The sequence below is a fragment of the Capricornis sumatraensis genome, chromosome 8 (assembly GCF_032405125.1).
Source record: "Capricornis sumatraensis isolate serow.1 chromosome 8, serow.2, whole genome shotgun sequence".
Classification (NCBI taxonomy): domain Eukaryota; kingdom Metazoa; phylum Chordata; class Mammalia; order Artiodactyla; family Bovidae; genus Capricornis; species Capricornis sumatraensis.
Genome location: NC_091076.1, coordinates 106,140,301 through 106,164,882, shown reverse-complemented (window position 1 = coordinate 106,164,882; position 24,582 = coordinate 106,140,301). Strand labels below are relative to the sequence as shown.

The following is a 24,582-nucleotide window of genomic DNA, read 5'->3' as shown; positions in this document are numbered from 1 at the left end:
GCAGGGTTCTTCTGGGGCCCAACGCAGGTTGCAGGCGATCCAGTCACATGGGCTGCTCTGGGCCTCTAGCATTTGTGTTTTTCAGCATTAAATGGCAGTATTTTGGAAAGTACACCCTGTCCACTGTTTATTTGAGGTGGACATGATGCGGGGGTGGGGGGAGGGCGGCGGCAGTTCATGTTGAAAGGATCGTTATTGTTTGTCACTGACTGCCAAAATCATTTGATGCTCATCCTTCAATGCCCACCCCCCACCAAACTGGTCACCTCACCCTTAACAGACTGCCCCCAGCCTCTGTGACCAGCCTCTCATCTGAAAGTAGGAGCTGAAAGGTTTATTATCTCACGGTCCTAATCATTTTACTTTCTCTGTTGAAAACATCAGGGCTCCTTTTCCCCAGAGATCGGCCCCCTGACTGTGACCTGCCTCTCCCCTGCCCCACCTCCCTAGCCAAAGGCTGACGCCGATACACAGCTGCCCCTGGGTGGCCTGTCTTCGCTGTGCAGTCCCGCTGAAGCCTTGGGCGCTCTGCTGGACCTTCGCACTGTCCCAGCGAAGATCGGAGCCCGCACCCCTACTAGCAGGCCCTGCACTAAGCGCCCCACAAACTGGAAAATATTGTTATTCGAACTACTCTCGGGTCCGAGGTGGGCCTGGACCACAGTAAAACTGCGGGGACCTCGCAGCCCCGGAGCCGGATTGCTTTTCCTAGCAACAGTCGCCCCCACCCTCACCCCCCAACTGGAGATGCACAGTTTGGCTGAAGGCTGTTAAAGCCTCAAGGTCCTTTACCCGAGGGTTGGCGCGCTCAATCCCTGATGCAGGTGGTGGTGGTGGTGGCGGACGGAGGAAGGGGGGTGGAATCAGAACCGATCTTGCGAGCCACCCAGCCCGGTACCAGGAACCCGCCCCGCACCCAGCGCCCCTCCCCGGGCCTGCACTCCGTCCACTCAGTAACAAACACTTCCACTTCCAGAGCGCTCTTTCTTCTCCCGCCGCGGGGCGCCGAGCGGAGCCCGGAGCCCCGCCCCCGGGTGCTCCCATTGGTCAGGGTCCTTCACCCGGCCAGAGCGCCTCCGTGAGAGGCCTCTGATTGGCCCGCGGCGGTCCACACCCTCCGCGCGGCCCCGCCCCCGGGGTATGCGGCTCGGGCGGTTTCTGGAACGCTCAGTCGCCGCGCGGGGCGGGGATCGGTGTTTGACTCCCGGCTTCGGCTCCTCGCTGTTCGCCGCCGCGGCTCCCGGCACACCTGCTCGCTTCTTGGCCCGTCCGGCGTCGCCGGGCTGCCCTGCCGCTCTCGCCCTCGCCTCCCGGCCCGCAGGGTGGGACGCGGAGCTGGACCGGCCCGTCTCCGGACCCCGACCGAACACGGCTAAGCGCCGCTGAGCCGTTGCCAGGCGAGATGAGCGCGGACGCGGCGGCCGGGGCGCCCCTGCCCCGGCTCTGCTGCCTGGAGAAGGGCCCGAACGGCTACGGCTTCCACCTGCACGGGGAAAAGGGCAAGGTAGGCCAGTATATCCGGCTGGTGGAGCCCGGCTCGCCGGCCGAGAAGTCAGGACTGCTGGCCGGAGACCGGCTAGTGGAGGTGAACGGCGAGAACGTAGAGAAGGAGACCCACCAGCAGGTGGTGAACCGCATCCGTGCCGCCCTCAACTCCGTGCGCCTGCTGGTGGTAGACCCGGAGACCGACGAGCGGCTGCAGAAGTTGGGAGTCCAGGTCCGGGAGGAGATGCTGCGTGCCCAGGAAGGGCCCGGGCAGGCCGAACCGCCGGCCGCCGCCGCCGAGGAGCGAGGGGCTGGCGGCGAAGATGAGCCGCCGGCCGCCGCGCCGGAGCCTCGCGAGGCCGAGCAGAGCCATCAGGAGCGGGTAAGTGCTGGCCCGGGCCTCGCGGCGAGGCTGGATGGAACCGGAGGGGAAGGAGAGTAGTGGGGAGACCCAGGCGCCCGGGATGCCCAGCCCTGCTCCCCGCCTTGTCTTTCTGAAACTCGATCTTCGGAGGCGAGACTGCTTCCGCCCGCCGACTGGGCCAGCTGGCAGTTACAGTCTTGAGACTGCGTCCCACGACCCCTACGTCCCATCCCCAGGCTGGGCTGGGACCCTGAGCGCCTTAGGGAGTGAAGGTGAAGGAGGGTGGCTCAAGGAAGCCCAGTCTCCCTTTCCTCCACTCTGTTGGTGGCTGTCTGCTCCGATCCTTTGGGACCCCCAATTCCACCCCTCCTCCGAGTGGCCAGCTCCCTCCACAGGCCCCTGGGGGTGGTAAATGAAGCGGCCCGACTTCGAAAAGCCGGAGGAATAACCACCCTCTTTCTTTGTGGAGCTGCAGCGGTGGGAGGAGAAGGGGAGGGGAGGGGGCCCTTTTGCCCCTTCCCCGCAGCCCGCTAGCCTGTGTATCATTAACTTCAGCCCGGTGGACTTCATCCTCCTGAAGTCCAGCGTGACTTCTAAGAAAAAAGCTCCATCTGCAGGAGATGTGTGGGGGCGGGGCTGAGGGAGGAGGTGCAGGGGCGTCTGGTCCGGGGGTGGTGGCAGCTCTGCCCCCAGGAGGATTTATGATTCTCAGGAATGTGAGGAGTAAGCTAGCTCCTATCTGGGAGCAGGAGGGAAGACCTTGGAGAAGTGGCTGGCTGTGGGGGTGAGGGGCAGGACAGCAGCCAGGAGGTCACCACGGGCAGGTGGTCTTGCCTGGCACCGGCTGTCTCACTCCAGGCCCTGGACAGCAAGCAGGCTGGTTGCTTTCTGCCCACGCTGGGTGTTTATAACCCCAGCCTGGATCAGCTGCAGGAGGGGCAAGGAGAAACAGGACTTGTACTGAGCCTTCCTTGCCCAGAGAGTGGGGGCAGCCTTAAGGTGAGACTGGAGGGAGGAGGGTCGGGGCCTCCCCTGGGCCTCTTCAGCTTCACCAGCTCTCCACCTGCTGGCAGGGGTGTCCGTGGTACCGGTAGGAGCCTCCCGTGACACAGAAAGGGCACAGTTCAGCCTTTTAGTTTGAAGGTGGAGCCCGAGAGGACCAACTGGTTTGGTAGAAGTGAGGTCACCAGGAGCTGGGAATGCCAAGGCCACTGGGTGACCACTTCCTGCCGCTGCCAAGCTGGCCTTGGCAAGGGTGGGGGTGGGGTCAGAGCACCCCGGCAGGGGGTTGACCCCAGGGAGTAGGAACTCATGATCTCTGGTCCCAGACAAATCCAGTTTGAACTTTGTGCCCAGGGCACCAACTTAGCATTCCCTTTTTTTTTTTAATGGACTTTGGCACTTGCACAAGTAACCCCCCCGCCAAGTTGCAGTCTTGTTCGACTGGCTCCTCCCACTGCCCTTTCGGTTTTGCTGCTAGGGGTGGGGGACGCAGAGGCCAGGATGGAGGCTTGACCTTCCACGTGCGCTCCCCCACCAGGCCATCTGAAAAGCAGCAGAGGTTGGCTCCTGTTCTCTGGGTGACCACAGAATGGGGTTTCCCCCAGGTTGGGGTGTGACCCCTGCATCCGTGTGTATGCTTTATCCAGCCAGTTCCTCCAGCCATTCCCTGGAACATCACCAGGCCTCTTGGGATTTTGGGTCAACAAGAGAGTCAGAACTTCTCTGAGCCTTGGTTCTGCCATCGATAAAATGAGAGCACTGGATTCCAGTGACACCTGCCTTCTCTAGGATTTTACAAATAATAATACGCTTGAGCCCCTAGTGGGAGCTGGACTGAGCTCCTTGTGCGCCCAGGCATTTGAATCCCAGCCACGACCTGGGATCTCCCTTAGCCTCTGTGTAGCCGCTCAGCAGTGTTAAGCCCCTCTGGTAGGAAATTCCTGTAAAGTTTGGTATGGTGGGCATGCAGGTGACTCACCCTGTCTTCAAAAAAAACAAAAGTTAATAGACACAAGAGTTCATTGTTCCCCAAGAAGACGGGGGCGTCGGCGGGGTCTGTATAAGGGATACATACAGCGTTTGCATGTTATTGATTACTTTGAATCTGAATTTACTTATGGGGGCTGTCATGACATCTTCCTTAGTTCTCAGAAGTGGAAAAGGTTTTGGTGGGGAGTTGTCAAGCAGAGTGGCAGGTGACATCTCATTGGCAGGAGCAGCCTGGGTCAACAACAGTTCAGGACAGAAGGCAAAGGGGTGCTCGTAGCACTGGTCTTGGAGAAAGGTGTAGGGTGCTTCCAGCCCAGCTCACGTCCACCCCGGGGAGAGAGAGCCACAGCACCCCTGCTCAGCTGTACTCGCTGAGCCATCTTGAGCCAAGTTTCTCTGAGCTTCCATTTCCTCTCGTTTAATTCAGGAGTGACAGCAGCGGCCTCGTGGGGTTGGCGGGTTACATGAGGATGTCTGTTAAGCCAGTAGCTCAGAGCCTCCACTAAGTAAGCACTCACTGAACGTTGGTGGCCAGGCTGTGGGTTAATAAACATTTCACAGTGATGATTACATGCTCACCCAAGGGGGCAGCCAGGCCTGGATCTGCCCCTCCCGTTGGGCACGGGCAGCTGTGGCCAAGCCTGGCATCCCTAGATGCTCAGTCTGGGATCACTACTGTTGAATAATCAGCTCTTCACAATCTGGTCGCCTCGCTCCCGCACTGCCCCTCTCGGACACCCCCAGCCCACCGAGCCACACCAAGGCCGGATTCCCTCCCAGCGTGCCATGCACTTTGAGCCTCCGCACCTGATATTTGCACTTGCCGCGCCACCTCTGGCCAAGTTTCTCTGAGCTTCCATTTCCTCTTATTTAATCTGGGGGTGACAGCAAGCCCTTGGGAGCCCTCGGTCCCCTTCTGTGCCGGGCAGGCTCCCCAAGACCACTCAGCTCCCAAGTGGCCTTTCCTCTACCGCACAGGCAACACGAGCTGTCTTGCCTCACCTCTGCCTGCTCCCTGTCCTTCCACCCTTTCTCACCCTCGAACGCCCAGTATCTGAATCATCTGTTCACCTCTCCTCCCCCACCTCGTTCAGAGTCCCAAGGGCAACAGCTGGAGCTTATTTATGTTTATCGCCCCAGCGCTGTCCAGGCTCAGGGCAGGGAAGGGACTCAATAAATAATTTTTGCATGCATGAATGAGTCCTAAACAGCCTTGGGGGACCTTTGTCCTAGGTCATCTCAGCCCAGCCCACCTGGGCCTGCTTGTGCCTAGAGAGCACACCCAGAGATCGGAATTCCAGATAGAGCTTATTGGCTTTTTCTTGCCTACTAGCAGCTTCCATTTTAAAACCAGAAGTCTGGGAATGCCAGCCCTGCTGCCCACTGGCTCTGGGGCCCTGATGGTTCATCATTCCTTGCAAGCCTCAGCTTCTTCCTCTGAAATGGGGAGAGAGGCTCCCAGCCTGCAGAGTTGTCAGGGAGATTTGATGAGATGATGGGGAGGAACGGGAGTGTAAGTGCCCACCTGGGGGGTGGGTTCCCGCCATACCTAACGCTGATCCCAGAGGCAGAGACCGGATAGGCACCCCAGGTGGCACAGTGTGGGGTGGGCATGATTCGCTGGCAGCCTCCAACCTCTTTCCCAGGTTTCATCTCCCACGGACCGGACCGAGTTGGAGAGAGCAGAGGGGGATTTGAGCTGCATGGTGTTTGGATTTGAAAGGGACAGGGTGGGAGGGTTTCTGTGTCCTTTCCTCTTTTTAAGCCGCATACTTGGGATTTCTCACTCCCCAGGGATCACCCCCCCACCCTTCCCCCGCCCCTTATCTTCTGGTTCCTGTTCAATCCTGGAGACATTCTCCTGGAGAGAGGAAAGGGGCTTCCTTCTCAAGGAACCCTGTCATGTCTCCATGGGGGCTCTTCTCTGCCTCCCTAGGCTTCCCATCCACTGGCCCCCAAGAAAGTGGAGGGCTTAGGAATTAGAAAACAAGGGGCCTCACCAAGGTTATGTGGATGCTGCAAGCCTCTTAGAGAAAGCAGAGCTCTAGGAATGGGAGCTCAAGGCAGAGAAAGAAACCCACATTTCTCCTGAGTCTGCTAATTGCCCGGCCCTGTGCCCTAAAGATAATGATACAAACTCCATTGTTCTTCCCCCGCCACCACAACCTGGCAAATTAGGTATTATTTTCTCCATTTTGTGACTTGATAAATAATAAATGGTAGCTATTATCTGTGTCTGGCAACGTGCTCTGTACTAAGCACGCCTTACTTATCTCAGTGAATCCCCACGACCACCCTGTGAGACAGATTAGCCCTATTGTCTGCATGTGGAGGCTGAGGCTCCATCGGTTCAGGGGGTGGCCCCTGGCTTCTGAGCTAGTGAGCCCTAACCTTGCAGCAGAGCGGTGTCTGAGAACCCCGCTCACTCTGACTCTGCCCATCACATTCTGAGCCGCACCAGGGCCATCGCATAGGCCTAAGTTCAGGCTGCTGGAACCAGCTCCCTGCAAGGGTTCAGGGTTCCCAGGTGCTTCTGTCTCCAGGGGACACGGTCAGGAAATGTGTTAGCCCTGATGGAAGGCGTTGGCCCAGAAGGGGCAGGCTCCAGGGCCCATCGTTCTTGTGTGATGAGCCTGGCCGAGAATGACCCAGTCTGTACCCTCATCTCCAGGGCCTGAGAGCTGCCCTTGCTGGCTCTGGGGCTCCCCTGTAGCAAAAAGGACCCCCACCCCCATCCCGCTCCCACCCGCAGAGGCCTGCCTTGACTGTTGGGTTAGATCTGGGTTCTAGTATCACTCATGGCTGTGGGACTGAGGCCAGGGCTCTGACTTCCCAGGGACAAAGGCTCCAGCCTCTCTCTCTGCTTGTTAGAAGGCCGTGATGCCCAAATGAAACAGCAAAGGCCGTGGGGATGTAGGAATAGTTGAGTGAGGCCTCTGGGCTCTGTAGAATGGGCCTTTTCGGCAGCCACTGGCCACACGTGACTCCTAGCACTTAAAGTGTGCTAGTCGAAATTGAGATGTGCCCTAAGGGTAAAATATCCCCTTGCTAACTTTTCACTAGATTACCTGTTGGAATGATGATATTTTGGATATGTTGTGTTAAATAAGGTTAAAATTGATTACTTGTGTTTCTGTTTTACTCTTTAATATCGCTGCTAGAACCTTCTCAGTTACCGACATGACTGGCATTCTGTTTCTGTGAGACAAGCTGCTCTAATTGTTGTTCTTTAGTTGCTAAGTCATGTCCAGCTCTTTGCAGCCCCTTGGACTGTAGCTCACCAGGCTCCTCTGTCCATGGGATTCTCCAGGCAAGAATACTGGAGTGGGTCGCCATTCCCTTCTCCAGGGATTGAAGCCTTGTCTCCTGCTTGGCAGGCGGATTCTTTACCTTGCCACTCTAGATCTGAGCTCAGAGTCTATCCTGTTCTCCCATCAGCTGCGTGTACTTGAGCAATTTATGCTGTCTGTTTGAACCCGGCTTTCCTCCACTGTGAACTGAGGGTGGTAATACCTTCCTCGAAGAGTTATAGTTGAGTTTTAGGGAGAAAATACACTTAAAAGCCCCAGTGTGACGCTTGGCCCGTAGCAAGTGCTCATTAAAGGCCAGCTGCTCTTTGTTATTTCAGTAGAGTCCCAGTTTCACAAGCTCCAAGAAGGTCCTTACAGAGCCTCTTGGGACCGCCCACAGGAGTTAAATCCAGCGACTTCTGGGAGGAGGGGGAGGGATGAGAAGGGTGACGGGCAGGCAGGCATGGGGCGGCCAGCCTGGATGGTGTCCAGCCAGGCAGCAGCCCAGGTACCAGGCTGCTCCATCCCAGGCTTGCCCAGCCCTGGGGAGACCTGAGCCAAACGCTCCATCGGCGTGTCTCCGGCCAGCACCAGGAGAGAAGAGCTGGGGGGAGCACCTGGCTCAGGGCCCTTGGGGGGCAGTGTCAGAGCACTAGTCCCCCTGTTATCACCTGGATCCCACCCTGTGAGGCTCCATAGAGAGGCCTTCCTGCTGAGAAGCAGCGGGATCGAGGGCCAGAGTCCCTTCTTTTTCCACAAAGGGAGGTTGTCCGGCATTCCTCAGTGCGTGCAGACCTTGGGTGGGGGTCTTCTAGGGTGAAATACATGAAGGCACATCGGGGTCAGAGGTCATGGGTCAGTGGCAGCCAAGCCCTTGGTCATCCCTCCCTTTGGGTGAGGAGAGGATGCTTTCAGCCCAGAGCCCTGGACCCTGGCCTGCCGTCTGAGCTCCCGGTCACTCCGCAGCCTGCCCTAAAAGACAGTGCCCCCACGCTGCCGGGTCACACATGCCCCCCAGGCAGAGCCGCCTCCTCCACCCTGGTTTCCTTGAAGAGCTGGCGCCAGGCGCAGGCCTCTCTCCAGAGTACCCCTGGCCCCTTCCCCCCAGTATCCCCACCCCTCCCCCCCAAGAAGGACCAGGTCTCCCTGTTTCCACCCCCACCCCCACCCATCCCCCCTTGCTGAGGCCAATTCCCTAGCTGGGGGCGGGAGGTACCATTCTTATCTTATTGCATAAAGCCCCGGCTGGCTGGGCTGGAGGAGGGGCAGTGACCAGTCACCTCTGTCCATTCCCCTGGCCAGTGGTCGCCTCCCCAGTGGTCTTCCTGCTCCTCCAGCCCCACCTTTTGAGACCCAGAGCCAGCAAGCCTGTGGGATATTTTCTATAGGGCTCATCACCATGGCGTCGGCCAGGGAGGGGCTGGCCCAGTGGGGCGTTGGCCCCCCAGCCTCCCCTCCCTGGGGAGGAGCAGGGAGCGGCCCGGCCCGCTCTCTCCCCAGAGACGGTCACTGGGATTAGGTATCGACTTTCCCCAGCCTCCCAGGTGGCTGCTGATGGTGCCTATTGAATTCCGTGCCCAACGCCTGCTCCCTGGGCCTCGTGGGTGGAGGTGACTGGGCGGCCACTCGGGGGTGGGGCTGGGCTCCCTGGGGGTTGCGGGGGGGTGGTGGAAGAGCAGCCGCCAAGCCTGTGCGGGGTTTGGGACCTCCTGAGACCAGGAGGGTGGGAGAAGCCCGCAGGAGAAGAATCTGGAGGCAGCGCTCCTGGAGGGGTCTTTTCCAAAAATTGCTTCTGTTATTGTCCTGGGAGTGAGAGATTTGTCCACCCGCAGCCACCCCAGCCCATTTGCACAGCCCCTCAGCCACCACTGCCTCGCAGACCCTCTTCTCACTTCTCTGCCAGTCTCCTCGCTGAGCAGATCCTGATTTTTTACTCCCAAGCTGCCATGGTCACTTGAGACCCACCTGAGTCTCTGAACACTCTGTGGCCATATTCCCCTCGAAGTCACCCCACCTCCAGCGCGGACCCCTCTGGAGCTGCAACCACAGCTCAAGGCCACTTGTGAGCTCCTGGGGGCCCCATACCAGGCCCAGGTATCCCCTTGCCCGAGCTCCAGGGGCCCAGGCCCAGAGCAGCAGTGGCCAAGCTCTGGCCAGCGCCTGAGCTCTCCGCGTCTTCCCACTGTGGGACCTCAGGGAGCTGCCCCAGGACTCCAGACAGCACCAGCCTCCACCAGGCTCCTTTGATGACTGACTCAGCAGCTGGCAGTGACAGTTCTGGAGGCAGCTGGAGGAGGGGTGGAGAGAGACATGGGAAGGAAGGGGAGCCCCCTGCCCAGTCTCCGGGGGCTCGGGAAGGTAGGAGCTGGGTGGGGTTCTATACTAGCCTGAGCCCCTCGGAAAATGCCTGGGGTTTCCTGGGCCCCTGGAGGGGGATCTACCACTTCCTGAGATCCTCATGGCCTGGCAGACGGCCGTGAGGTGCAAAGGACTAGTCCCCAGGCAAGGTTCCCCAGGGTGCCAGGTGCTCTGGATCAGTAAGGGAAGCCACCAGGCCTGCCTCCTCCCAACCGAGCTGCCCTCCCCGGAAGGAAGCCTGTGGTTTCATCATCTCCCCGCCCCTCCCAGCAGAGGCTGCAGCCCGAGTTTGCAGCTCTTGCCCAAGTGGGCCTCCTCCCAGTCTAGGCTTTGGGTCCTGCCGTGGATGGTGGCAGGGCACATGGGTTTCCAAGTCAGAGTCCCGGGTGGAGTCCTGGCTCCTCCACCGTGGCGCTCGGGCCATGGGCTTCACGTCTGGGGTCTCACTTTCACCATCTCCAGGATGGGGGTTAGGGTTAGGGTCCTAACCCACGGGAGGGAGGCTCTTTGGAGTCGGGCAGAGGGAGGGGCAGGAGACAGCGAGCCACCCTCTGGCTTCCCGTGATTCACCCTCCTGCTTTCTCAGGGTGACAGCCGAGCACTGCCTGCAGAAAGCCGAGCCTCCCCGTGGCAGCAACTGGTCGGACCTGTTCCTGCTCCCCCTGGGCCTGGGGGAGGGCTTAGCTTGAGGGGAGAAGAGCCTCACTTACTCCCGGAACTGGATGGGGGGTGGCAACCAGCAGGGGGCTGCCGTGGGGAGTCCCTGGGGCGTGGGCCCCCCTCCCCTTTTCCATGCTCACGTAAGTGCCTCTGCCCGTCTGGGATGCCCAGACTGGTAAAGCCAAGCCTAACTGTCACCTTGCCCTCCTTCCGGTCTGGGCCTCTCCACACGCCCTGTCAACATCCTGAAGCTGAAAGGCCCGCCCAGGCCTCTGAAGGAAAGCAGAGTCACCCTCCCCACCCCCTACTCTCCCATCCTCCGCAGAGCCGAGGGGTGGGGACTGAGTCCCCCGCAGGTGGCAGCTGCCTCCTGGGCCTGGCAGGTTGGGGCAGGAGGCCTGTGGGACCTCCCCACCCCACCCCTCCCCTGCCTCCTCTACCAGCTGGGCAGTGAGGTTTCAGAACGACCAGCACCCCACCCTCGGAATCTCACCTCTCTGCTTCCTGTGACTGTGTCCATCGGTATTAGCAAAGACGGGGGCGTCCCCACATGCACAGGGGTGTGGGGTGCTCAGGGGCTCCCACGTATGTTAACTGGACCTCCTAGCAACCCTGGGAGGCAGGTGGCACTAAGAACGGTCTATAAAGAAGGAACCCAAAGCTCTAAGAAGGAAATGACTTGCCCCGGGTCACTGAGCCTGGAAGCTGGGCCAGGGCCCTGACTTCGGCTTTTGCTCTTTGCCTGGCATCCGGGTGATAATCCCAAACTGGCAGGCTTGGGGGCTGGGGGAGAGGGAACCCACGTCTGTCCATGGGCTCCAAGCTCAGGCTGCCTCAGCTCCCTCCATCATGTAAACGTGCCCTCGGGCCACAGCTGCTGAAGCTGGGCTGAGGATGGTGGGAGCTGAGGGTCTGAGTGTTTGCACACAGCCTGTCTGTGGACTCTTGGCAGGTCCTCTCCAGGTCGCAGCCGCACGGGGCTCCCCGCAGTCCAGCCCTGCTTTCCGCTGCCCCCTCCCCGTTCAGGCTCCCTGGGACCCAGCAGGCTCTTTGGGGTTCTGTCGCTACCTTTGTCCTCAGCCTTGCTTCTGCTGGTGGGACGTCCGGGACCCCTGGCTGTGCCTCCCTCAGCCCCGTGGTCATCTGGCTCCCAGCTCCCTTTAGGTGGGCCGTTTGGCTTGGTGGGGACAAGCCGGGAGTCCATGTAGGCGAGGGAAGGCTTTACTGTAAATATGTATGCCAGCTCTGAGTAACCACCTGCCCTTGCTTCCCCCTTGCAGAGAGGATGGTACAAAAGGGCTGGGGGTCCCTGGTCACTGTCCCAGGTACTCAGGCTGGCGGGGATGCTACCAGGAGGGAAGCTGACCAAGCCATTAGCTAGGAGGGATGAGGTAGCCATCAAAACACCAAGATAAAGGGACTTCCCTAGCGCTCCAGTGGTTGACTCGACATGTCCCATGCAGGGGCATACGATCCATCCCTGGTTGGGTAACTCAGATTTCACATGCCTCTTGGTGTGGCCAAAAAAATAACATGATTAACCTTAGAATGTCAGAAAGGCAGAGTCCTGAGCTAGTCTGCTCCCACCCCTCACTTGCCGAAAGAGGGAACGGTGGCGTGTACTCAGGGGCGGCTCTGTGCCCAGGGGCGCCCAAGCAGGTTGCGGCAGGGCAGGGTCCCCGGCCAGCATTCTCTCTGGCTGCTGGAGGACCTGAGGAGCCTCTCTCGGTTGGAGGGGATGGGTTCAGGCACAGAGCGGGGAGGGCAGCACCCCGGGCCGGTGTGGAAGGACCACGGCCCCTCCTTTCTCCCCACAGCGCGAGCTTCGACCTCGGCTCTGCGCCATGAAGAAGGGCCCCAGTGGTTACGGCTTCAACCTGCACAGCGACAAGTCCAAGCCAGGCCAGTTCATCCGGGCTGTGGACCCAGACTCGCCTGCCGAGGCCTCGGGGCTCCGGGCCCAAGACCGCATCGTGGAGGTAACATGAGGCTTCCTGTCCCCTTCCCAGGCTCCTCCTTCCTGACAGCCTCCTCCATGGCAGCCAACATACCACCTGCTCCTTGGTTAGCCCTTGAGGCCTGGACAGCCCGTAGATGCTAGAGAGAGGGCAGGAGGGAAGGGGAGAATGGGGTAAGTGGGCACGAGGGAAGGAAAGAAAGATGGGGATTCCCTGGTGGTCCAGTGGTTAGGACGCCACACTTCCTCTCCTGGGTCCTTGGTCAGGGAACTAAGATCTCACGAGCTGCGAGGTGCGGCCAAGAAAAAGATTTTTAAAAAAGGAAGGAAAGATGGGTGAACGGATGGATGGACAGACAGACAGGTGAACTGACTTCTTTCCTGTTGGCACCTCCTGTGGGCTCTTCTTCGCCGGGCAGACACGCTCAGCGGCCCACAGTTCCCGCATCCGTCCAGGGAGCTGCCTGGGGCCACGGCCAGTTTCCTGCTGTCCGAGCCCTCCACACCAGCACGGGGACAGGGCGGGGCTGGGGGCCATGAAATCCATGCCCCGAGTGGGGCTGGCAGGCATGCTCTTGCACCCTTGTGCTCTGCCGGTCAGAAGAGGAAACACGAACCCAGGGCCTGGGGCAGGTCCCAGAATCTCAGTCTTAGAGCCTCAGAGCTGGAAGATCAGCTCTCCCAAGACGTCTCAGTTTACGTGCGAGCAAACCAAGGCCCAGGCAGGGAAGTACCTAGAAAAGCTGGGGCCCAACCCAGGCCTCCCAGACCCTTCCCAAACCATCTGTCACAGCTGTGTTTGTTCAGTCTCGGCTGGGTATTTTCTTTGGCTTTTCCCACGTGTCCTGCCTCCCCATCCAACCGTCAAGTGGGAGGACCACTCGGCCTGGTTCAGGGCTCTACAGGTGGGGATAGGGGGCTGGGGTGGGCATTGCGTGTTCCCCAATTGCCAACCAGCTCAGCCGTCACCTGCCCCCCACCCAGAACTGAGACCTGTGCGGATAACCCCTGCCCCCACCCACAGGTGAATGGGGTCTGCGTGGAGGGCAAGCCACACGGGGAGGTGGTGTCTGCCATCAAGGCTGGCGGGGACGAGGCCAAGCTGCTGGTCGTGGACAGGGAGACGGACGAGTTCTTCAAGAAATGCAAAGTGATCCCGTCGCAGGAGCACCTGCAAGGTGAGCTGGGCTTGGCAGCCTGAGGCCCGCCTGGGTCAGGAATGTGCTCTGGACTTTATGGGGTCCCACGGGAGGGGAGGCAGGCAGTGTGGGTTGGGGGAGAGGGTCAGGGAGAGGAAGCGGGCGTGGGCAGTGGGTTTCTGAGGATGGTTTATGGCTGGGGGGGTCGGGGGTGGGGACCTGCACAAGGGATGGTGAGATGGAATGGGCTGCTGCTTCCGCAGAGGGAGGGGACCCCCCTCCTCTCCCACCCTGCCCAACTCTCCTCCTCGCGGTAAGCGCTCAGGGCAGGGCCGATGCAAGGAAACAGTTAACTCTGGGGCGGCTTCCAGCCTTGGCTTGGTCAGATCAGAGTCCAGTGACAGGGGCCCAGTGCCTCCCCTTCCCTTCTCTCAGGTTGTCTTGGAAACCCAGGCTTGCTGGCTCCAGAGAGCGGTGGGTCCCTGGGCCCCTGCCCTCCCCGCCACTCCATCACCCTGCCAGGCCTGGCACCTCCCCCGCCCTGGCCCAAGCCAAACGGGGCAGCCACAGCCCAGGGGAAGGAGGAGCTGCGCCGCGCTCTGCTCCCTGGTCTGGACCTTCTCCCTGGGAAGATGAAGACAGCTCCCGAGGGGGTGGGAGGCGCTAGGTGGAACCTCTTTGGACTGTGCAGTGGGTGGGGCTTCCTTGAGGGTCAGATATGGAGCACAGGGGTCCACACAGAGGTCTTGCCACAAATTCAGATCGCCAGCTTGGTGGGGCCCAGTGGGTCCTGGGGGTATCCTGGAAGTCACTAGCAGACTCCAGTCATGGGAGGTGGGTACCACTGTGCCCTTGTCTCCCAAGTTCATGGAAAGCAGGTTAAGTCTGATAATCCCCATCCTCATTAGGGGGAAAGCTGAGGCCCCGAGAAGCCCCCAGCCTTGCTCTTGGCAGTGTGGTGTGGGAAAGGGAAAGTGCTAGTCGCTCAGTCCCGCCTGACTGTGGTCTGTAGCCCACGAGGCTCGTCTGTCTGTGGAGTTCAAGGGCATGGGTCACCATGCCCTTCTCCAGGGGATCTTCCTGACCCAGGGATGGAACCCAGGTCTCCTGCATTGGCAGGCAGATTCCCTACCCCTGAGCCACCAGGGAGGCCCCAGTGTGGGAAGACAGCTGAAATCTGGACTCCACTCGGCTGCTCCTCTACCTTCCCGACTCCCCCAGCACCCTTCTCCCCCGACTCCCAAGTCATCAACCCTCTCTCTTCCCCCTGGCTGGGGAGGAAGGGCCCTGGGAACCTCCATGACTGCAGCCTCTGATCAGAGGACCTGCAGAGGGAGGAGTGGGGGCGGGTCCCCTGTGCGGGTGTTCCCCTCCCAAGTGCATGTAACTCTGCACGTCCCCAGCCGCTGCCTCCTGCCCACGGCTGGGCAGCCCACGGCTCACAGGTGAGCAGGTGCAGTGGAGGCTGAGTCAGGGTCCCTGTGTCCCCTGCCCTGCCACTGTGGGAGGGCTGGACGAGAGGTGTGCCTGCCCAGTCCAGGGCAAGGAGAAAGACGTACCCTGACCTTAAGCTAAGAGTTCAGAAGAAACCCACCCAGGCTGACCTGAGAGGGAATAGCCCCCTTTGCGGCCAGGTGGGGCGTCTACCCTGAGCGAGGCCTGGGAGGGTGACCCCAGGCCGTGTCCCTGCCCTCTGACCCCACCTGTCGCCACCAGGTTCCCCCTTGGCTGGGGGACGGCACGCCCAGGACTCTGCCCTGAGCCCTGGGGCCCCCCTCCATCCCCACACTGGCCAGGAGGAGTTGGGGTTCTTTCGCAGCTGGTGCAGGTGATAATCATAACCAGGGCGTGGTCCCAGTTCTGTTGACACAACCATCACCTAGGAAGCATTCGAAAAATACTGATTCCTAGGCCTGTCCCAGACCCACGTAGATAAACACCTTGGTGTCAAAGCCCAGGGATCTGTATTTCTAACCAGCATCCCGGGTGGTTGGGAGGCAGCTGCCTGGAATTTCAACCCCGTCTACAACAGCGCTTTTTTTCAAACAGCTCCTTACTCATCTGTGGTTCTTGGGATTAATTAAGCAGGCACCTTTTTTCCTTTTTTTTTTTTTTCCTTTTTATTTTGTATTGGAGTATAGCTGATTAACGATGTTATAACAGTTTCAGGTGAACAGCTTAGGGGCTCAGCCATACATATGCATGTATCCATTCTCTCCCAAACTCCCTCCGGTCCAGGCTGCCGCGTAACACTGAGCAGAGTGCCCTGTGCTGTGCAGGAAGTTCCTGTCGGTTCTCCACTTTATATATGCAGTGCGCACATGCCCATCTCCAGCTCCCCAGCCGTCCCTCCCCCATCTTTTTAATCAATCTGAATAGGAAATATCAAAGAGCCTTGCGATGTAGTAAAGGCAAGTTGTTTTGTTAAATGCTAGTCTGCGGCTGTTGGGTTGCCAGAATGTCCAGTGTGCTATAGTGGGTGGCAGTCGAGAGACTTAAACACTGAGCTTGGGGAACAAGGTCGAGTGGTCTACCCAAACCCACGACCCCCGCCTTCCGCGCCCCCCTCCATCCACAGCTTCTGACTCACCTGCGCTCCTCTCTTCCCATCTAGGTCCCTTGCCTGAGCCCATTACCAACGGGGAGATCGAGAAGGTAAAGGCAGAGCCCTGATGCTTCTCGGGCTCAGTCCTGGGGCTGCGGGAGGTGGGGGAGGAGGCGTGGTTAGGAGAAGGACAGGGTCTGGTTCAGGTGGAAACCTCGTGTCCTGGCAGCTCTCCCCCGAGCCCCAGGCCGTGTAAGGGCCCCAGCTTGGGGCCGAGGCAGAGGAGACGGGGCCACCTGGCCAGGCCCTCCGCAGCCACCATCCTGGGTGACGGGCCCCGCCTCCAGCTCCCCACCACACAGGAGGCCATTCTTCCCCCCAAGAACAGAGCGGCAGTGTCTGCCCGCCGCCTGCCCGGGCCCTGCTACTTCCAGTCTGGGTTGGGAGAACAAAGCCCCTCCTACCCAGGCCGAAGGGAAGAGGAGGCAGTGGGGGCTGGGGGAGAGATGGTGCAGCCCAGTGCCAGCTGGGGCCACAGGAACCCAGGCAGAAGCGGAGTGCCCAGTTGCAGCCCAAGGCCTGGGCTCTGGGACAGCCCCCTCAGGGTCAGACCATGGGGTGAGAGGGCTCCTCGGGGTCTGCTCTAAGGCTTCCTTTCCCTGGGGTCTCCTGCCGGGGTGGGAGGGGTTGTGCAGCAAGAAGGCCCTGAACCACCTGAGCCTTCAGTCACTTTGCCTGTGGGTCTCTCACTCTCCCCCACCTTATTCCCTCGAAGCCCTTCCTGGCTGCTTGAGGGCTGATTTCAAGAATCCGGGGTCAAGCCCAAGAAAACAAGTCAGGTGGGCTGTAGGCGACTCAGGGGGCATCACGAGTGTTCCCCACACCGAGCAGTCTCCCGGCACCCCCACGCCCCAGGAGGCCCCTCCGTGGTCACTGTGCCAAGGAGGAGTCAACTCCAGAGGCTGCCTGGGAGGACAGGGGCGGGGTGAGCCATTCAGCTAGTCCCACAAGGGATGGTCCCGCTGCCCTGGACGGTGGAACCCGGCTGCCCTCTGATCCTTGGAAGAATGTGAAAATGTAAATCCCCGCGGGGCCCTGGCAGGCTCAGGCAGGCTCTAGGGTGGATGGCAAGGCTCAGACCGAGGCCCCGTCTTCCCCGGGAATGCCCTTTGTAGCTCAGGCCTGCCCACCCACATGCCTCCTCTCCGTACCAGGAGAACAGTCCTGAAGCCCTGGCCGAGACGGCCTCCGAGAGCCCCGTGCCACCCCTGGCAAGAACCGCCTCCAGTGACACCAGCGAGGAGGTAAGGCTGGGCGGGTGGGGGGTGGCCCCGGGTGACAGCAAGTCCATTCCCAGGCGTCGCTCACTCCTGGCACACCAGCCTGCCGTGGAGGTCACACGCTGAGTCACGTTCTGTTCTCGTGACCTGGCTTCCCCACGCATGGCCTCAAGGGAGCACCTCGCCGAGGCACTGAGGCCCGCTCTCTTGCTCCTCTTTGCAGCTGAATTCCCAAGACAGCCCCAAGAAACAGGACTCCACGGCACCCTCGTCTACCTCCTCCTCGTCCTCTGACCCCATCCTGGACTTCAACATCTCCCTGGCCGTGGCCAAAGAGAGGGCCCACCAGAAGCGCATCAGCAAACGGGCCCCGCAGATGGACTGGAGCAAGAAAAACGAACTCTTCAGCAACCTCTGAGCCGCACCCCCTACACCAGCAAAGCCTAGTCCCACACCCAGCCAACTCCCTCTCCCCCACTTACCCCCAGATCAGCACGCAAATCAGCACCAGCATCTCCTCTCTTGGCAAATCTGATCTTTCTAGAGAACCATACTCTTCCCTTACCCTCCGACAAGGTGACTGTTTTTCTGTCCTGCCCCAGTCAAAAAGCAGACTCTGTGCCCCTCCTCGCTGGGTGCTTCAGCCCACCTGCATTCCCCCTGCCACACTCCTGGGACGTCACTGGGACTTCCATCGAGCAAAGATCCTAAGACTGGGCAAGAGGTCACCTTCCCTCCTGACCCCAAGTGATGACCAGGTCTGGGATCTACCAAGGAAGGATTCCAACCACAGCAACATCCCGGAGTGGACTGGGGCCACCATCCTCAGAGCTGTGACTTGGGCATCTTATTTTTGATTTTTAAGTGCAGTACTACAGAGTTTAGGACTTTCAATTCTTGATTAACATGATTTCCCAGGTTGTTGCATCCGGGACGTAGCAGTGGCCTTACCCTTCAACTTTTTTCTGCTCCCCCCCGAAGACCTAGGCAACATGGGGAGGGTTTGGCCACCCCCTGCCCGGCCCTGAGCCAGACAGAATTGTAAGGAAATTCTTACCCGAAATTCAACTAGTTTCTCCAAACCACCTTGGCCTCTGTGTGTTCCTTTGCAGCTCTGTCCATGCGTGTCCCCAGAGTGGCCTCTGGCTGAGAGGATGGTCTAGGGCTCCCTAGGACCCCAAGCCCGGAGCCAGAAGTGGGGTGGCTTTAACCAGAGGGCCTCGAGCCTGTAGCCGCTGGGTGGCTAGGCCATGCGTGGGTCCTGTGGGAGGACCCGCGGGGGCCCCTGTGTGCTTGGCTCGCTAGGGCTGCCCTACAGGCATGACCAGCAGGGAAATGGGGAGCTTAGGGTCCACATGCGCAGAGGGAGGGCTCTAAGACCCACCTTGGATCCCAGGAGCGTTCAAAGAGTGAATCCACGATGGAGCCAGACTTGGAGACGGAAGGCTTGGCTTTATTCTTTCTGCCCACAGCCAGGGAGGTGCAGATGCCCAGGCATGGCCCAAGCTGGTGTCCCTGCCCCCACCAGATACTCTCATCTTACCTGGCCGTGGACCTGACTGTGGGGATGCGGAGGACAGACCCGGCCTGCTGGGCCCTGGGACATGGTTGTGGCAGGTGGGGTGGAGGGGACGTTCCAAGGCTGAAAGGCCCTGCTCCCACACGGGAGGTCTGGGTCTCTATGCTGCTGACCCAAGGGCATCCTGGACAGCTGCCAGCATGGCCTGCAGGGCCCAGTTCATGGGCTGTCCTCCACCCCACCCAGAGGCCACTCAAGCCAGACTCCTGGAACTGAGAACAAGCAGGGAAGGTCACTATCTGATCATCACTAGAGCTGTTAAGGTTAGAATTCCACCACTGGTAAAGAGAAACCTTCCAAAACCCTTATCACGGCACCAACTGCAGCAGTTAGCCTGGCCCTGGCCTGACCCTACTCACCCTTGCCCCCACCCTCTGACCTCTGATGGAGGTCCCCGCAGGTGTGCCGGCCCCACCAGGCCCTCCCTACCTCACCTGCTGGGTGGGGATGCCCTAAGGACTTTTGACTCTGATTAAGCTGGCACAGGTGAAAGGAACAGGTGGCTCAGAGGCAACTGTCACTGAGGGGCCTGGGACCTCAGCAAGCAGTTTGTGTGTTAGGTTCAGGCATGTTTCTTTAATGATTTTATTTATGGTTGTGCAGGGTCTTCATGCGACGGGGGCTTTTCTCTAGCTTTGGCGAGCAGGGGCTGCTCTTTAGGGGAGCGTGAGCTTCTCACCGCGGTGGCTCCTCTCGTTGGGGAGCACAGGCTCTGGTGCCCACAGACCTCAGTACTTCAGCTCCCGGGCTCGAGAGCCCCGGCCCAGTGGCTGTGATGCATGGGCTCAGCTGCTCTGCCACGTGCGGTCTTCCCAGACCAGGGGTGGAACCCACGTCCCCTGCTATGGCAGGAAAGCCCTCAGGCGTATTCTAGGCTCTAGTTTTCCGCGCTCCTATCTGCTGAGAGAGGCCTGGGAGCCAGGAGTCCTCAGCCACAGTGCTGGCTCTGCCATCAAAAGCTCTGGGGCCTCTAGCAAGCGCCTGCCCCTCCCTCAGTCGCGTCTGACTCTGCCCGCCAGGCTCCTCTGTCCATAGGATTTCCCAGGCAAGATTACTGGAGTGGGTTGCCATTTCCTTCTCCACGAAAATACCCTAGGTGCCCTCAAAGGTCTCTTCTCCAACTGTGTTTTGAAAGCATGCCACCAGGTTACGACAGGGCGTGATGAGAGACAGACGTCAAAGGCTGTCCCGCTGGCTCTGAGGTGCCCGGCTGCCAGTTAAGCGCTGGTTGCCACGCAGCCCGGCCATCTGAGGTCTGTGCCGCGGGCACCCCCTCGTGGCCTAGGCAGGTGGAGCTGCTCCCGGGGCCGCGGGATGAGGCCGGGAGAGTGAAGTGCCTTCAGGAGGCCAAAGCCTGGGGGGCCTCCGCTTCCTCCTGCAGCCAGCGGGGGGTGCTCCAGCCACGTGGAGCTGTGTCCAGAACTAACTTACTCCGCCCTCAAAACTGGCTCCAAAGACCAGGACCCCCACCACTTTCCCTCTTTCCGTTCCAAACCTCCCGGGGTCACACCCTCCTGCTTCTGCAGAACGACTGAGCACCAAACCCCCACACCGTCAGCCCAGTGAGGGAACAGGGCCAGCCGGATGCAGTGCGCTTTACTTCCGGCCGGAACCTGGGTGGCCCCTCCGGGGAAAAGGGAGGCCCTGCCAGGTCGTAGGCCCCTCTGGTCCCCAAGGCCGCCTCTACCTGCCTCCTCCGCCTGTGGACTCGGGCCATCCACAACAGTCTGAGTCCAGGTTTGGCAGGACGGGCTGACCCTGGAATAGCCCAGCCACAGCAGCCAGCCAGAGGCAGGCCAAGGCCGAGTCCGGCCCAGAGTCTGAAGGGCCCCACAAGGAGATTCCCAGCCTGGAGTGGGGCCAGCGCACCCTGCGCCCCAGGCTCCATCCATTCACCTGCAGCAGGGCTCCGGGCTTCCACGCCCATCCGCACGGGGAGGCCTGTCCTCGTGGCAGCTGTCAGCAGAGCTCCAGGCTTCCACGCCCATCATCACGGGGAGGCCTTCCACACAGCGGCTGTCAGCAAGGCTCCGACACCCCCTCTCTGTAGGGCTTTTCTTGCACGTAGCTGGTCTGCTCTAGAAGCCACTGTCGCTCTGGCTCACTCATCATCAGTCTGAGCGTCACCTCCTGGAAGACACTGCTCACAGCCACCTACGTGCGCCGGGGACAGAGCAGGGCCGGGCCGGCTAAGTTATAGACCCAGGTCCGAGCACCACCGGGCCCCCTGCCCAGACCCAGGCCTCACCCTCTCACCAGCACCAGCCTCACCTGTTCAAAGTGAAGCTTTCGGAACATCCGGATGCTCGGTTCATTTCCTTGCCCAATTTTAGCCTCAAACTTGGTCAGACCTAGCCTGGTCACTCCTTCGGAAGGGATCAGAGAGGGTAAGCCGCACTATGAATCCCGCCCCCCTCCTCCCAGCACCCTCTACCCCACCTGCCCCCAACCCTGGGCCTGAAGGTTCACCCTCACCCCTCTCCTTCCCCTGGGACCGCCTGCCCAGCCCTCCTCACCATAAAGCATCATCATAAGGACGGCCTCCGTCCCCAGGCCCTGGCCCCTGCAGCTGGGCTCTAGGAGGAATGACAAGAGTCACTGACACTGCATGCCCGGCTCACAACCCTAGGAAGCTTGCAAATACGGGTACCATTCTGCAGATGAAGAGACAGAGGCCCAGAGAAGTTAAACGACTCGCCCAAGGTTTCACAGATGAGCAACACTCAGCAACCTGACCCCAAAACTGACCCCTTCAGCTCAGTGTGCTGCCCCACGAGCACATACGCACAGCCCTTTAGAAAGAGGCTGAGGACCACGATGGACACAGAAACGGGGGGCTCCTCACACAGCATAGGAAGATGCTCCAGGGAAGAGCACTGATTTTGGGGGGTCCCCAGTCCACCTCAAAGATGGGGCAGACTGCAGCCTGCAAATCCTAAAACCAAAGGTTAAGTTCACACCCACGCATGAGATGGGAATAAAACGAACCACCGAGGGTGAGCCGCGTGGCTAACAGGGTGCCAGGTGGTGGTGAGCCTAACAGGGTGCCAAGTGGTGGTCTGCCCAGCCAGGTGCTGGGCTCACCAAGGCCAGGGCCTTGTACCGAGCTCTTTCGGCAGCTTTAGGTTCAGTGGATCTGAGGGCCAGAGGGAAAGGAGGGCAGGGTCAGGTGGAACGAACCTGCAATCATGACCTCGATCTCCCCCAAGGAGGGGTCCCCGAGATCCGTGAGGAACAGGTTCACATCTCCCGCCATGCAGCTCTCTTCGCTGGTGCCCGACTGGGCCTGCCACTTCTCTGCATCCAGCACAATGAAGGTACACTCTGAGAAGGGGGGATGGGGTTGTCACCTTCTTCCCACAGGAGGGAATAGGCCAGTCTTCCTACCTGAGCCAGAGAACTAGCCCTGTCTGAGTCTGGCAGAAAAGGGGAGCTGGCGCTTCCTCCCGCTGATTACAAAGCCCGAAAGTGGCCTCCTTCAGGAAACAGTGGCCTTCTGCAAACAGCGACTGCATTCTCAGAGGGGGATGCGACACAAAGGCCGCACTGGGCTTGCAGCAAGGGGCACGAGGGGGAGCGGCCTGATTTACAGCCAGAGCCCCACAAGCTTTCCTTTCTCTAAATCCCTCCAGGCCCGGTGCAGTGAGTGGGGAAGAGAGCAGAAGCACCAGCCCCCACCCTCGGGGTCTGGCTTCAGGGGGCGTCCCAGTCTCAGGGTTTCAGGCACCTCCCCGGCTTTCCACAAAGTGCTTTTTTTTGCAACCTTTCTAGGGGGCCAGCGGGGAATGGGAAAGGAAGGGAACCCAGGACAGCCTCTGGAATCAGCCCTCCCACAACCAGCCCGGCGCAGGCCTCCTCCGCCGCTCACTGTCCACGTCTTCCCGCCAGCTGCGCTGCATCGCGTACTCCTGCTCCAGGGTCAGCGGCTCCGAGGCCGTCAAACGCCGCAGCTCCTCTGATTTCATCCACTCGTGGTACCTACAGGGGCGGAGGGGCAGCCTTCAGCAAGCAGGACCCATTCAGAAGCCTAAGTCTTAACATTTTATGAGATGAAGAAACGGATGCTTGAGAGGCAAACCCCTAGGGCTAACAGAGGGCCAGAGAAGACCCAAGAAAGGGTTATAATGGCTCCTATGGCAGAAGGCCACGGGCCCAGTAGCCAGAGACAGCAGGAGCCAGTCCTATCTGTCCGGCCTCCTCTCCTGTCTCAGGGGTCAGTGCGGAGGAGCAGTCGGAAACTAAACATTCCTCAAATTCCTGAGATGTAATGGCAAGCCAAACTCAGCAAAGAAGGCTGGACAGATCTCCACAAAGGCGGAGTGCCAGAAACCCCCCAAAGGAAAACTACAAGCAGGGAATACACGCCTACAGCACCACCAGCCCCTCTACCAGACATTCGCCAACTGCCACCGCAGGAGCCCCACCCTGAGACTCAGTCCTGGCCGTCCCAAACAACAGATCTCACAACAACCCATCGGCTCAGTTTCAATGGCACCCCACTCCAGTACTCTTTGCCTGGAAAATTCCATGGACGGAGGAGCCTGGTAGGCTGCAGTCCATGGGGTCACGAACAGTCAGACACGACTGAGCGCCTTCACTTTCACTTTCACTTTTCACTTTCATGCAGAGAAGGAAATAGCAACCCCCTCCAGTGTTCTTGCCTGGAGAATCCCAGGGACAGCGGAGCCTGGTGGGCTGCCGTCTATGGGGTCGCAGAGTCGGACACAACTGAAGCAACTTAGCAGCAGCAGCATTCAGTCTCCAAGAACTGAGCCTATTTACTGGCACCAGGGGTGCGGCACTCTTTTATAACCAGGAGAGAAGACAATACCTTTTCTTCCTTACCCACATGAGGTTTACAGAAAGGAATTCCTTGCTGAAAGGTCAAAAAGGAAGCTGAAGGGCGGGGTGAAAGGGGGAAATAGGGGGACCGGTGACTTCCGCCAGGGAGGTCACTGCCCTTTGCTTCAGTTTTCACTTTTTCCTATTTGCAATGACTTCTCACACCAATGTTTCTCCTCCTCAGAGAAAAACAGCCTCTGAGATTTGGGCTAAGACAGGCTGACCCTCCTCGCTGCACCGGAGAGCTGGCTTGCAGCCCATGTCAGGAGAGTAGTTACCTGGGCACATGCTCTGAGGTGTAGGGGACCAGCGCCACCTTCTTCCCCAGCAGCAAGATGTTCTGATTCAGCCTCATGGTAGCAGCCTGCAGCTAGCGGGGAGGGCAAAGATTTCAGCACCTGAGTTTCCTCCCACTTAGGGTGGGAACCTGGGCTCTCAATTCGCTAAACGCCTCCAGGGGTTAAGTTGTCAGAAGAGAGCCGCCATCCTTCTTCCTTCACAAACCCTTCAGAGAACACGGCCTTTAAACCCCTTGCAAGGAGGGGAACCGGGCTGGTGAAAGATAATTAAACAATCCTGGACTCGCATCTCAAGGAGCCTTCAAGCATGGGCTATCCCTTCCACCCCATCACCCAGAAGGCCTCACACCCAAGCCTGAAGATTTATCACCGAAACTTGCACCAACTTTATCCCATCACTTGCCCCAGTCCTAAGACGCCGCCCCAGACGGTTAATTTTCCGCCGCGTCTTAAACCTGTTTCCAACCCCTTTTCCCAGAGAACCGCCCCCCACACGCGGGGCTCTCGTGAGCCATCCGGGCCCCATCCTGGGCCCCTTTCGAGGGAGGCGGGCGGAAGGCCTCGATCGCCTGCCCTTTGTGAGGGGCTACAGGCTACGCTTCTCGAGCCCCACCGCCATTGGGATCCCGGGGACGGCCAAATCCACAGCCGCTCCTTGGCCGGGGCAGGCGCCCACCTTTCGCACTCGGCCCCACAGCTTCCTTCCCCGGGGCGAAGGCCGCCCTCGCTCACGCGCGTAGGCGCGCGCCCCGCCCACTTTCGTCCCGTAGAAGGCGGCCGCCGAGGCGCGCG

General features: G+C 59.8%; 2 protein-coding genes across 4 annotated transcripts; one reads left to right on the top strand and one right to left on the bottom strand.

The window, feature by feature from the left end:
* Window positions 1-1,192: 1,192 nt before the first annotated feature.
* On the top strand, window positions 1,193-18,141 carry NHERF1 (NHERF family PDZ scaffold protein 1). Its single transcript, XM_068976633.1, has 6 exons — window positions 1,193-1,867; window positions 11,967-12,128; window positions 13,131-13,284; window positions 15,860-15,900; window positions 17,005-17,094; window positions 17,294-18,141. Exons 1-6 carry the CDS (start codon window positions 1,403-1,405, stop codon window positions 17,486-17,488), a joined length of 1,107 nt encoding a protein of 368 aa, XP_068832734.1. The 5' UTR covers window positions 1,193-1,402; the 3' UTR covers window positions 17,489-18,141.
* Window positions 18,142-18,682: 541 nt separating this feature from the next.
* Window positions 18,683-24,504, bottom strand: NAT9 (N-acetyltransferase 9). 3 transcript variants are annotated; one of them, XM_068977012.1, is made up of 7 exons: window positions 24,467-24,504; window positions 23,770-23,855; window positions 22,518-22,627; window positions 21,830-21,973; window positions 21,166-21,225; window positions 20,921-21,015; window positions 18,683-20,803 (listed from the first exon to the last, which is right to left on the bottom strand). In XM_068977012.1, exons 2-7 carry the CDS (start codon window positions 23,844-23,846, stop codon window positions 20,669-20,671), a joined length of 621 nt encoding a protein of 206 aa, XP_068833113.1. In that variant the 5' UTR covers window positions 23,847-23,855; window positions 24,467-24,504; the 3' UTR covers window positions 18,683-20,668. The 3 variants fall into 3 exon arrangements, with proteins under 3 accessions (XP_068833113.1, XP_068833112.1, XP_068833114.1); XM_068977011.1 differs by lacking the exon at window positions 24,467-24,504 and adding an exon at window positions 24,404-24,448 and having other exon boundaries at window positions 23,770-23,861; XM_068977013.1 differs by lacking the exon at window positions 24,467-24,504 and adding an exon at window positions 24,404-24,448 and having other exon boundaries at window positions 20,921-21,012; window positions 23,770-23,861.
* Window positions 24,505-24,582: the final 78 nt, after the last annotated feature.

Bases quoted from the DNA above. Each gene is read 5' to 3' on its own strand.
- NHERF1 (XM_068976633.1), top strand. From the start codon at position 1,403: ATGAGCGCGGACGCGGCGGCCGGGGCGCCCCTGCCCCGGCTCTGCTGC. The intron at 1,868-11,966 runs GTAAGTGCTGGC...TTCTCCCCACAG, and splicing joins AGCAGAGCCATCAGGAGCGG to CGCGAGCTTCGACCTCGGCT. The intron at 12,129-13,130 runs GTAACATGAGGC...CCCCACCCACAG, and splicing joins CCCAAGACCGCATCGTGGAG to GTGAATGGGGTCTGCGTGGA.
- NAT9 (XM_068977011.1), bottom strand. The intron at 21,226-21,829 runs GTTCGTTCCACC...CATTCCTCCTAG, and splicing joins GATCGAGGTCATGATTGCAG to AGCCCAGCTGCAGGGGCCAG. The intron at 20,804-20,920 runs GTGAGGCTGGTG...CGGCGCACGTAG, and splicing joins GAAAGCTTCACTTTGAACAG to GTGGCTGTGAGCAGTGTCTT.